The following is a 13,368-nucleotide window of genomic DNA, read 5'->3' as shown; positions in this document are numbered from 1 at the left end:
GCAAGAAAAGGACATTTTATTGCCCTTTATAATGTGACTGTCTGTACGAATCAGATTAGTCCTTTTCATTGAAGACTATTTTCAGCTGTCTTTGCTTTTTAATTATTTACTGCAAGTACAGTATGGATTTTGTTTTTAAAATGAAAAACCGAGCAATAACAAAATAAGATGTTGCAACACGTTCACGCTTTTGGAATAGATTTCGGGTTCTACGCTGATCATAATCTTATTTTTGTTTGTTTTTTTGTTATAAGTTTGAAAACCTCAAGAAAACTCAGCCGCAGTCATTCAGCAAATGGCGAACTCTACGGCTCTGCACAGCAATATCACCCAAGTGTCCGTCGATAGCAACAAGAACATTGAGAGTCTGAGGATGGCTTATCTAATCTTGTTGGTCCTCTGCTTCTGCATCTTCTTGTACTTCCTTACAATTATACTCAGTGTCTACTTTACCACAGCTCATATTCGAGAGAACACTCGCTATGTCCTTTTTGTCTATATGCTCATTAATGACACACTGTATCTCGTCCTGGGGTTTTTTCTGGTGGTGTTTAACATATACGTGATAAACCTCCCTGTGCCATTATGCATTGTCTTAGTGATTCTATCCTTAACTTCCTTTATGGCCACCCCCTATTACTTGGCAGTCATGTCTCTTGAACGCTATGTAGCCATTTGCTACCCACTAAGACATGCACAGCTTTGCACCCCACAGAGATCTCATGCTGCCATTGCAATCATATGGGCCGTGGGATTCAGCCCTTGTGTTGCTGATTTCATTGCCCTGAGCTCCTCAGTTGAGACAAAGTATTTCTCTCTCAGTGGGATTTGTGGCCGGCCAATGTTGATAAAGACCCCAATGCAAAACAACATGAGATACATCACCATCATCTTCAGCTTTACCATGGTGGGACTGATAATCGTGTACACGTACATCAGGATCATGCTGATTGCACGGAAGCTTAGTTCAAACAAATCATCTGCTTTTAAGGCTGGGAAAACAGTCATACTCCACGCTTTCCAGCTCCTGTTATGCATGTCCGCTTTCACATCTCATTTTACGGAGACATACCTCAAAGATTATTTTGCTTTTTTTCCTATAACCAACTTCCTCCTATTGATGTGCCTGCCTCGGTTTCTCAGTCCTTTCATTTATGGGATTAGGGACGAAGTGTTGCGCAAATATATAATAAAGTGGCACTCTTTTGCAATCACTTTAGGATAGAACCACCAGAGACCTTACAGTGTACAATGTCAAGAGTATGTAACACACTTAACTTTTAGTACACATGCTTCAATAGACATGAAGAAGAAACCTGTGAGATTTTGAAAACCCTGCATAGAATACACCTATAAAAAAAATCTCTTGCTGATTGTCAAGTACGACACACCTATGAGCACGTGATGTTGACTATCGCAAAAGTCCCTCAAATGAACAATATCTCAGCTAAATTCGTCCCAATATACCATCTGTCACAAACAGCACACAAGTGAGCACGTGACTTATATATGCAACCAGGGTTAATACACACGTCTATCCACTGCCACCAACCGAGAATTTATGTAAACTATGTAATTAATATATCTGCCAGGGTCTCAGGTCCCTTAATATTATAGAAAAAACTATGCAGTTAACACAAAACAATCTGTTGTAGCAAAATGTGTCTAAACATGTAAATACTCTCTCCAGAGCATGCATCAGTTAATTGAGCCCCAAAGCATTACTTATTAAAGAATTGTTTAATATATGTAGCATAGGCTCCGGCCGCTAGTTATTTTCCTGGGCCCTACCAGTGTAAGTCCTGTTAGGTGCAGGGACTGAATGGGTTTATTCCTTCAGAAAGGCCTTGTGTGCTTTTGCAGTCTTAGATACATTTGATGTAACTAAGGCCGGTCCTAGCAACAGCCAGAGAGTGTCAGCCTGAGGGGTGGGTACCATTTGGGTCACATACAGGATGTGATGACCTGTCAGTATCCAGATCTTTCTTGTTAGGGGCAGCGTTACAATCAACCCAAAGGGTATAAATACTGGCACTCTCACAAAAGTGGATGTCTCTTTCCTCCCCCTGTGCAGTGAGTAACAGCTACCCTGGGTTTCACAAGGAGGCCTCAGGAGGAGAACCATGCAGAAGGCCTGGTGTGGGACTCCAGCCCTACCAGTAGGGGAAGCAAGGAAAGATATGTACCTGAGCATGCAATAAACACCATTGTTCCATCTATGAGAGTTATTCACTGTCTAAGAACAAAGAAAGGTGTCAGTATGGACGCTGCAGCCACAAATAAGGTACCCTGTAAACCCTGTCCTGTTCTCCCCACAACACTGCAGAGCACTCAGCCCTCTTGTTACCTCACAGGTATGCACCACCACATAATATGGAGTAGCAGACCAAATCTCACCTAGGGTGGGGGTCCAAGGGCTTCATATATATATAAAAATACAATGCTTCAGATTACAGAAAAAGATCATTACAAGAACATACTGTACAGTGTGGCAGGATGGCCTCGCGGCGGGGTCAGTAAGACACTAGACATGTTGGGAAACGTAAAACTATAGAGGTTCATTAGCCACAGCAAAAATAAAGTACGGGTGCACTGTCCCTTTAAAAAACTACTTCCTAGAAATTAAAGCCTATTCCCGTTAGGGAAACTAACTCACTTCTTGAGCCCTTACTACCAGGTCAGCCAGCTAATCTGGTTATGCCCAAAACATATGCTACTCAAAGTATCACCAATAAGTATCATAATAAAGTCTTATCTGTAATGCAGCTCCAACAGCAAACACTAACACGGTTCCGGGGAGCAGGCTGTATCCAGCTCGCAGCTATCTTTATCTTTATCCTGGGTTGGGGTCCCAGCTGGTCCCAGCAGCATAGCTCCTCGCAGGACTGGGGGACCAGAGCAGCAGCAGCAGCTACGGCTTCCTAGCCGGGAGAATTCTTTCCACCCTCCTGGGGAAAAAACAAGCTCTCCTTGTGTGTGAGTCACTTCCTGCTTTTAAACCAGCAGTCTCTCAGGTCTCCTGTTTAATTAGGCTGCAGGTGTATGCTGATCTCCAACTGTAGGTTAACTGGTTTAGTGCTGGAAAGTACACACATCCTCAATTCCAGCTTACTGAGTCAGTGACTCTGTCACAACAGCTACAGTAAATGCAGAACAGTTTCTTAAAATAACAGGAAAAAATAGAAATCGCTATACAGTACATTACAATATGTTAGGGTTTTCCACCAGAGAGGTCACTGATGTAAAAATATAAAAATTCACGTGTTTGGTCTCAAACACACCTCTGTTGAATTCTGATTTTCATAATACCCTGCTAAGACTTATGTACTAATTTTTCCCCATTGAAACAACATAAGTCCACCCCTGTTGTAATAGAAACAAAGAGTGAACTGCGCTCTATTAATCGTGATTATGTGTTTAAAACAGTGATTATTTTCAGTGATAAAGTTAATGTAAACCTGTTACTTTAAATGTGAGGATATGCTGCTAGATTCGTGGAATGGCTCCACAGACCAGGGCTTTGTCGTTGTTTCTTCACCCCTGTTGTAAGTCAGCTTCTAGGTTGACGGTTTTACGACTTAAAAAAATCTTGCTCTCAAAAGACGTTACTAAATTTTACTCTAAACTATATAACCTAAGGGCTCACTCTGCTAGCCCAGACCCGAAGGAGCTATCGGCTACCATTGACTATCTAGCTGATTGCGACCTCCCCTCATTAACAGAGGAGGAAATCCTTCTCCTGAACGCCACAATAACGGCGGAAGAACTAGAATGGGCCGTTAAGGCCTCCAAAATTTCTAAAGCCCCGGGCCCTGATGGTTTCACGAATGCCTACTATAAGAAGTTTCTCCCCATTCTGTCCACCCACCTTTTACAATTGTTCAACTCATTTCTAGAAGGATGTCCTATCCCATCTTCAATGTCGTCCGCCAATTTGGCCATAATCCTCAAAGAAGGGAAGGACCCCACACAATGCGGTAGCTATAGACCAATCTCGCTGTTGAACAATGATCTAAAACTATACAGTAAAATACTGGCGAACAGACTTAATCCAATTCTCCCGAGACTAGTACACATGGACCAGGTCGGGTTTGTCCTGGGCCGCCAGGCCTCAGACAATACCCGTAAAATCATTAACTTAGTTGACCATGCCCACCTTACAGACTCACAAGCTATGTTACTAAGCTTAGACGCAGAGAAGGCATTTGACAGAATTGACTGGCTGTTCCTAGACCAAACATTAAAAAAATTCGGATTCAGGGATTCCTTTCTTAAGGGTGTCCAGGCGCTCTACCAAACTCCATCCGCCTCAGTTAGACTATCGGGTGGAGGAGCGGAACAAATTCACATTAGAAATGGCACCCGACAGGGTTGCCCCCTCTCCCCTCTCCTTTTCGCTCTCACGATTGAACCACTGGCGGCCAAAATAAGACAAAACCCAAACATCCAGGGTATACCCATGGCCACTGAACAATACAAAATTTCCCTATTCGCTGACGATATTATCCTGACCTTGACCAGACCCCTAACTTCCCTCCCCAACCTCCAGATGGAACTGACGGAGTTTGGAAAGGTATCAGGGTATAAAATAAACAGCGACAAATCTGAGGCCCTAAATCTTAGTCTTCCCGACCCCACAGTCAAACTCCTTAAGCTAAATTTCAGCTACCGATGGTGCCCCTCATGCATTAAGTATCTGAGAATTAATGTATCTAGGCACTATCGGGACCTATATAGGGATAACTACCCGAAACTATGGGATCAGATCAAAAGGGATCTAGATCGGTGGGAAGGTTATCAGATCTCATGGATTGGGAGGATGATCTCTACCAAAATGAATATACTCCCAAGAATGTTGTACCTATTCCAGATGCTCCCAATCCAGGTCCCGGCCGCTGATCTAAAATATATACAGAATAGACTACTCCACTTCATTTGGCAGGGTAAGAGGCCCAGGGTCGCCAGATCAGTCCTGATGACCACGAGATCCAGAGGAGGGATGGGGGTGCCTGACCTACACTGGCGACACACTTTATCCGAGCTTGGCTAGTCCCACGAATTCGGGTATACCCGGGTGTATTGAGGTTTGTGACTGTTTTCTGCCCGAGTGCATTGAGGTATTTTCCAAGCAGGGATTGAAGCATTTTATTCCCGCTGGCTGCAATACTGCACAGTATATATATATATACTGCATTACAATTCATGAATTTATGCCATCTGGTAGACATGCGAAGCATTGCAGCCTATTAAATCCTAATCATTATCATTTAACAGATCAGCCGCCCATCAGCCAGGCATGAACCCAGGCTGGGAAGGCAAACACAACGGGGCTTGTCAGAGGTGAGGAGCGGCGCATTCCAGGTATCTGCCAGGTACATACCGGGTATTTGCTCGAATAAAGTGTGTCGGTGCAGTATACAAATACTATCTAGCCGCTCAGCTCAGGCAGGTAGTAATGTGGAACTCAGACCCGACCCGATGTTGCTGGGTGGGAATGGAAACTCGGTGTGCCAAATTGCCTTCTCTGCAAGCCTCCCTCTGGAGCCTGAACAGAGGAGATGGCCACTTACACAATCTTAAACTACAGGCCTCACGATTCACGTGGGACACCTGGTCCAGATGTAAACTTAAATTTAATCTCTCATCCACAAACTCACAACTCACTCCCCTCGTTAATAACCCTAAATTCCCTCCAGGATGCGGATCTAAGCTGTTCGCCCACTTTCACACACGGGGTATAGAGGCGATTGCCGACATACTGAGCCTAGGGAAGCTCCTGACCTACCAAGAACTGAGGAACAAATTTTAAATTACAGAATTGGACACCTTTAAATATCTACAAATTAGAAATTTTGTTAGAGCTACGTGCCCTCATCCAGAATACCCCGCTCTCACTACGTTTGAACATCTATGTGAGGACCAGTCTTACCAGAAGGGACTTATCTCGGACATATACAATATCCTAATGCGCTCAACGTCCCCGACACAGCACGACTATATGCTGCGATGGTCAGCTGATCTAAACGTTAACATAGAAAGAGAGACATGGGAGGAAATCTGGCAGGCAGCCTCAGAAACTTCCCTTTGCACCACAATTAAGGAAAACATCTACAAAATTATGTTTGGCTGGTATCTTACCCCAGCACGATTAAACCAGATCTACCCTCTGGCATCAGACCAATGTTGGAGAGGCTGTGGTAATAGAGGGGACATGGCCCACATCTGGTGGACCTGTCCAGAAATTGTGAAATACTGGGCCAAGGTCCAAATTCTTATAAAAGAGGTCACCGACCTAGAACTTCCTATTGAACCATTGACCTTCCTGTTGGCTGCACCCATGCCGAATATAATTCGGCCCACCAGGAAATGAATATCCTTCATTCTCACTGCGGTGAGATGCTGTATTGCGGCCTCCTGGAGGAAAATGACTACGCCGGCGCTCAACACGATAAAGAAAAGGATTGGGGATGTAATGACTATGGAAAGGCTCACAGCCAACATCAGACAAAAAACCCCGGCCTTTGAGGATATCTGGGAACCCTGGTTCCACTTTACTAGAGCGCCCCGACCATCCCAGGTGAGAGGGAGACCAACTCCCCCTCCATAAGAAAAAACTCACACAAATCTCACCAGAAACACCCTAACAGCCAAGTGGGTCGACAATAACCCTCCCCAGCCCCCTCCCCCTCCCCTCCCTCACACCCCCTCATCTACCCCATCACCCTCCCTCTTACCTTCTCTCTATGAAGGCTCCCCCTCTCTTTCCTGGACAACTTAGGTTGCCTTTCTTTTTCCCCCCTTAAAAAAATATGTTTTGGAAAATATTAGGCTACGATATATGTTAGAAATGTTGTATTTTCTAAAAATGCCTAATAAAAACATTGAAAAAAAAAATAATAAAAAAAAAAAGTGCCTAGATATATACAGTAAACACACTCTTAAGTTCCCTTCTCTAACACTTAGACACACGTGAGTCATATCAGTAGATTCGGGCGATTATGACGGACATAAACAGAATTATGACCGTCTTGCAACTAAATTTGAGTGACAAATGGATATCTGTCCTTGGCACCTCTTACCAATGTAGTGTGTGCTACAATTTGATTTGTCTTCTTACAACGATCACAGATATGTAACTCTTATTATGCACATTAGATGACATTACAGGATATTCTCATTTTTAATAAAATCCTCCAAGTAAACAGTGTGTCGTCTCCTTTCTGTGATGTACAAGGGATGTTTCAGGAATGTTAGTTTCTGTAAGGAATCGGGGGCCAAGTCCCTTGCGGCGTGACCCCTCCTTACCCACTACCAGTACTGCAGCGGCTGCTGCCCCTGCCCCCCGTCGCTTCCCATGCCGTCGCCCAGTGCATACCTTGAACTCTGCCATCGCCATCTTGGATTCTGGCACTGGTGTTACAGACTCTCAGCTGTGCTCCACTACTTCCTGGTCTCTCAGCCAATCACAAGCAGCTCCTCAACACGCCTCTGCCATGCTCCTCGTCCGGATTGGTCACTGTCGCTTTAAATATCCTGCTTTGCCTTCACTTCCTTGCCGAGCGTAGATCCTTTTGGGATGTTACCTGTGTTTCTGCCACAAGCCCTGTTCTCTCGTTACGTATCTCTGTTTTTGTTCCAGTTCGTTGTACTCGTCCAGTTTCCTCCAGGCCTGCTGCTGCTACGCTGAGTTCCTGGTTCTTAGAGACCTGCTTCTTTTGCGGTGTAACACGGGGTTACTAGTGCTGCCTGGCGGTGTGCCCATTGCGGTCAGTCTTCCCTCTCCTAGACCGGCGCCATGGGTCGTGGACGCCACTCGCGCAAACCTCGTTCCCGACCTGCAGCGATTGCGCTGACGCAAAAAGACCAGCTTGATTTCCTGTTGCCGACTCCCTGCTTGGACTACGACTACCCGGATATCTCCTACCCCGACTCTGGCTCATCCAACGACTATGCTGTTATCTCCAGTCCTGAACCCGGCCTGTTTGACTATGAACTGCGCACTCCGGACAAGTCTGCGTGGTCTAAGGTTGGTGATTTCATATCCCAGCCTCAGCCCTGCGATCCGTCCCGGTTTGTGGCGAGCACAATCGTGACAGTTTCCTTTGAAGCTGACAGCCCAGGTGTCTGCCGATCAATTATTGCCTTCTAAACTACGCATATGTCCCTTTTAGTGATAGCCCCCCTGTTGCAGGGTCAATGCAACAACATGTGAGGTTCTGAATTGGCTTGTTTATTTAGCTTAAAAAATGTGGCATTCAAAAATAATACAGCTTCTTCTCTGCAAAACATAAACAAAACTGAAAGATCATTCCTGAGCAGGGATTTCCCCTTTTCCCAACATGGGCTGTTTTAAGTCCAAAGTATCAATATAGCAAACAGTTATTATAGGAAAGACAGCAAGTACATCATTTCATTGTTTCAGTGTGTTTCACTGGGTCAGACAGCCAGGCATGCGTGATCAGCCTGGGTTTTTAAAGCCCCTTAACGAGGCAGTTGGGACCTGACCAATTAACAAAACTTTTTCCTAGCTGAATTTTAACCTGGTCACTGCTGCACTGCAGACCTACACATAGGTCTACCAGGCAGAGGGCTGGTATATTGTATTCACCCTGTTACATTCCTCCCCTGTTAGTGTGTGGCTGGGGCCACGCATGCCTGATGACCGACCAACCACCCCTTCTCTAGAGATGAAATCGGCTTTTGTATTTTCCTTTCAAGGCCTGTGCTGAATCTTAAACGAGAAGGGTTGGAAGGCAATATACCACCTGGTCAACCTAGTATTGGAGTCTTTCATTGAATTTAATCACTTTAATAGAGCATGGTCTATAACCAAGGTAAAATGGACTCCTGCCAGATAAGGCCTCAAGACCTCAATTGCCCACTTTACAGCGAGGCACTCCTTCTCAATCACTGAGTAGTTTTTTTCCCTCAGGAACAATTTCCTACTCAGAAAAAGGATCGGATGTTCTACCCCCTCCAAACTGTTGTGACAGCACTGATCCTAGCCCTATCTCTGATGCATCGGTCTGCATGATAATAGGCCTATTAAAGTCTGGGCTTCTAATGTATGCATTTTTGTATGTATGTATAGCGACATTAATGTACATAGCGCTTCACAGTAGTAATACACGTGACAATCATATAAATAACAAATAAAATTAACAGATCATGGGAATAAGTGCTTCAGACTTAAAAATTAACATTTAGGAGATGGAGTCCCTGATCTGAGGAGCTTACAATCGAATTGGTAAGTAGGAAGCATGTACAGAGACAGTAGGAGGACATTCTGGTAAGTGTGTCTGCAAGGGGCCAAGCTTCATGTATCAGGTGTATAGTATTAGCCACGGATTCTCTCTATCTCGCTTCTCCCCTTCTCCAACTCCATCTACCCCCCGGTTCTGCAGAAACCTGCGCTCTATTCACCTACCTGACTTTGAGTCCACTTTACGCTCCCCCCTCTCCACTCCCAGCTCTGCTGCAGACCCTGACAACCTGTTCAGGAACTAAAACTCTGCCTTATCCTCCTCTCTTGATCTACATGCCCCGCTTTCTCTTTGCCGTCCTCGCCCTTCTAACCCCAGACCCTGGCTAAATTCCCACACGCGCATGCTACATTACTCCACTCGTTCCTCTGAACGCCTCTGGAGGAAATCTCATACTCTCGCAGACTTCCTTCACTACAAATTTATGCTATCCTGTCTCAACTCTGCCCTCTTGCAAGCTAAACAAGCCTACTTTTCTTCACTTATCAACACGCAAAAGTCTAACCCACGCCGACTGTCTTTGACGCTCTACTCAAACCACCCTAAGCTGCCGCTTCTTCCTCCATCTCCGCTCAGAACTTTGCTGACTATTTTAAGGAAAAGGTGGAATCCAGACGTCAGAACATCCCATCTGTTTTTTCCTCCCATACTACACCTCTTCCTTACTCACCTCCTGCCTTTCTTGACTTTTTTTCCACGGTCTCAGAGGAGGATGTATCACTGTTGATCTCCTCTTCTTCCTCTTACACTTGCCCTCTTGACCCCATTCCCTCCCATCTCCTAAAACCTCTTAGTCCTACTATAATCCCTATGATCACACACAGTTTTAACGCCTAACTCTACTCTGGTACTTTTCCCTCCTCCTTCAAACATGCAACAGTTATACCATTACTCAAAAACAGCAAGCTTGATCCTACCTGTCCATCTAACTATCGACCTGTCTCCCTCCTGCCTTTTGCCACTAAACTCCTTGAACATCTTGCATTCTCTCGCTTGCTTCATTTTCTCAACACCTATTCTCTCCTAGACCCTCTACAATCTGGCTTCCGCACTGCTCACTCCACGGAAACAGCCCTCACTAAAATAACTGATGACCTCCATGCTGCCAAAGACAGAGGTCATTATACTCTGCTCATATTACTCAACCTTTCCACAGCATTTGACACCGTGGACCACCCTCTTCTCCTTCACATTCTCCATACTCTTGGTATTCGGAACAAAGCTCTATCCTGGATCTCCTCTTACCACTCCCATCGTACTTTCATTGTCTCTTCTGCTAACACCACCTCCTCCTCTATTGATCTCACTGTGTGGGTACCCAGGGCTCTGTCCTGGCACCTCTTCTCTTTTCTCTGTACACACTCTCTCTAGGTGACCTAATAACATCTCTTGGGTTTAAATATCACCTCTACGCTGACGACACACAAATTTACTTTTCAACACCCGACCTTACACCTGCTGTACAAACCAAAGTTTCTGAATGTCTCTCTGCTATATCATCCTGGATGGCCCTCCGTCGCCTTATACTCAACCTGGCAAAAACAGAACTCCTTATACTTCCTCCCAAATCTGGCCCCACTACCTCCTTCCACATTACTGTTGGAAGTACGATCATTCACCCAGTAGCTCAAGCACACTGCTTAGGGGTCACACTTGACTCCTCTCTCACATTCTCCTCTCACATTCAAAACGTTTCTAAAACCTGTCGCTTTTACCTCCGCAATATAACAAAGATACGCCCGTTCCTCTGTTGCTCGACTGCTAAAACTCTGACTCAGGCCCTCATTCTCTCCCGTCTTGATTACTGTAACCTCCTGCTGTCCGGCCTTCCTGCCTCTCACCTGTCTCCCCTACAATCTATCCTAAACGCTGCTGCCAGAATCACTCTACTCTTTCCTAGATATGTCTCAGCATCTCCCCTCATGAAATCACTCTCCTGGCTTCCGATCAAATCCTGCATATCACACTCAATTCTCCTCCTCACTTTTAAAGCTTTACACTCTTTTGCCCCGCCTTACAGCTCAGCCCTAATTTCTCGTTACACACCATCCGACTCTTGGGTTCTCCTCAAGGATGTCTTCTTTCTACCCCCTTTGTATCTAAAGCTCTCTCCCGCCTTAAACCTTTTTCACTGACTGCCCCGCACCTCTGGAATGCCCTTCCCCTCAATACCCGACTAGCACCCTCTCTATCCACCTATAAGACCCACCTTAAGACACATTTGCTTAAACAAGAATATGAATAGCACTGTGGATAATACTGGACACATGATACATAAAGCTTGGCTCCCTGCAGACGCACTTACCAGAACTCCCTCCTACTGTCTCTGTACGTTCTCCCTACCTACCAATTAGACTGTAAGCTCCTCGGAGCAGGGACTACTCTTCCTTAATGTCTAAAGCACTTATTCCCATGATCTGTTATTTATATTATCTGTTATTTATTTGATTACCACATGTATTACTACTGTGAAGCGCTATGTACATTAATGGCGCTATATAAATAAAGACATACAATACAATACGGAGCTACTCATATGCTTCGTTAAGCAGGTGTGGTTTTAGGTGGGTCTTAACGGTAAATATAGAGGGTGCTAGTCGGGTGTGGAGGGGAACGGCATTCCAGAGGTGCGGGGCAGTCAGTGAGAAAGGTATAAGGCGGGAGCTTCTGGGTTTTAAAAACATTTTTCCTTTGCGCGTTTACAGGGAAACACTGCTGTTGTAATACATTTCACAGTAGAAAGAACATTATTCTCGCCACCTTATAGATGGTGGGAGACACACAGGCATTTTTATTAAAATCACAGGGTTACTGCCATTACTGGGTTGCCGAGCTGACAAACTACAATCCCCAATATGGCTCAGGGGCACCCAACTGGGCAAAATACCTTTATTTACTGGCCTGGGTACCCCTTCACCGTCACAACCCCCTCTCCCCCCCCCCCAATGCTTTAGTGATGTCATCATACATGATGTCACAAATGAAATTACTGATGACATCACAAATTACATGATTCCATTACATCAGTTAATTTTGGATACATCCCCAAAGAACCAGACTTCTCCAGGCTAGTTCTTCCCCAGCCCACTCCTCAAACATTAGGCTTTTCTGGACCCTTCTCCTCTCCCCTCCAAACATCACACCTTCGATTCACCTCTCCTCTCGCTCCCCAGAAACATCAAGCCTCTCCAATCCCTTCACTCTCTCACCCCCCCACGCATATGGATTCTCTGGACCCTCTCTTCTCTTACCCCACAAGCATTAGGTTTCCCTGGTGCCTTTCTCCACCCGCCAACTAGAGGCGTGAGGCATGTCCAATCTCTTTGTCTTCCTTACATCAGGCTTTCTCACTACCCCCCTCCGCTTCTGTGAACCCTTTGTTTTCCTTGCCTCCCTGATATCAGCGTTCTGCTGAACTTTTATCCCAACCACATCTCCACAAGCATCAGTCCGCTCTTATACTGTATATGTATATATGTATATCTTTATTTACAGTATATAGCGCCTCACGCTATACCTACAGTAGCGTTTGACAAGAGAGACATTGCAGTACATTTAATTATAGCACAATAACCATAAGTGCAGCAAATAAGATGTAACACCTGTATGCCCACACACCTGGCCAGTCCCCAGTTCTGAGGTTGGTAAGGGTATAACACGCACCCACAGCAGTGAGGGCGTGCCCGGAGTGTGGTAATGTGCATTGCCGGGCCTGGTGAGAAAGGGTTAACGTGATACTGGGTGCCAGAGGTACGGAGATCCAAATCCAAGAGCCGTGGGTCAGGGGCAGGAGTTAGTAGAGTAGTGAGGTCCAAAGCCGAGTCCAGGGGTTGCGAGGTACGCGTAGTCAAACAGAGCCGAGATCAAATCCAAAGGTATCCAACAGGGGCAGGGACAGGAACAAGAGCTGTAACAGAGAACAGAGCTTGGCATAGACAACTGCACACAGTAGTCACAGAGAAACTATGCAGAGCAAGGAAGGAGAGGGCAGACTGGGGTTATAAAGGCGGAGGGCCAATGGTAGCAAGGGGTGGAGCAGAGGCCTGTCTGGGTGATCCCAGGGATAGGTCCAGGTGAGCAGGGAGGGAGTCAGAGTTGTGAGTAA

General features: G+C 45.5%; 1 protein-coding gene across 1 annotated transcript; it reads left to right on the top strand.

Moving 5' to 3' along the window:
* The first annotated feature begins 269 nt into the window (after positions 1–269).
* Positions 270–1,225, top strand: LOC142490807 (odorant receptor 131-2-like). Its single transcript, XM_075593231.1, has one exon. It carries the CDS (start codon positions 296–298, stop codon positions 1,223–1,225), a length of 930 nt encoding a protein of 309 aa, XP_075449346.1. The 5' UTR covers positions 270–295.
* Positions 1,226–13,368: the final 12,143 nt, after the last annotated feature.

Source organism: Ascaphus truei, chromosome 3, assembly GCF_040206685.1.
Source record: "Ascaphus truei isolate aAscTru1 chromosome 3, aAscTru1.hap1, whole genome shotgun sequence".
Lineage (NCBI taxonomy): Eukaryota > Metazoa > Chordata > Amphibia > Anura > Ascaphidae > Ascaphus > Ascaphus truei.
Note: the sequence above shows the minus strand (reverse complement) of the source record. Positions and strands in the feature narration are given on the sequence as shown.

Bases quoted from the DNA above. Each gene is read 5' to 3' on its own strand.
- LOC142490807 (XM_075593231.1), top strand. From the start codon at position 296: ATGGCGAACTCTACGGCTCTGCACAGCAATATCACCCAAGTGTCCGTC.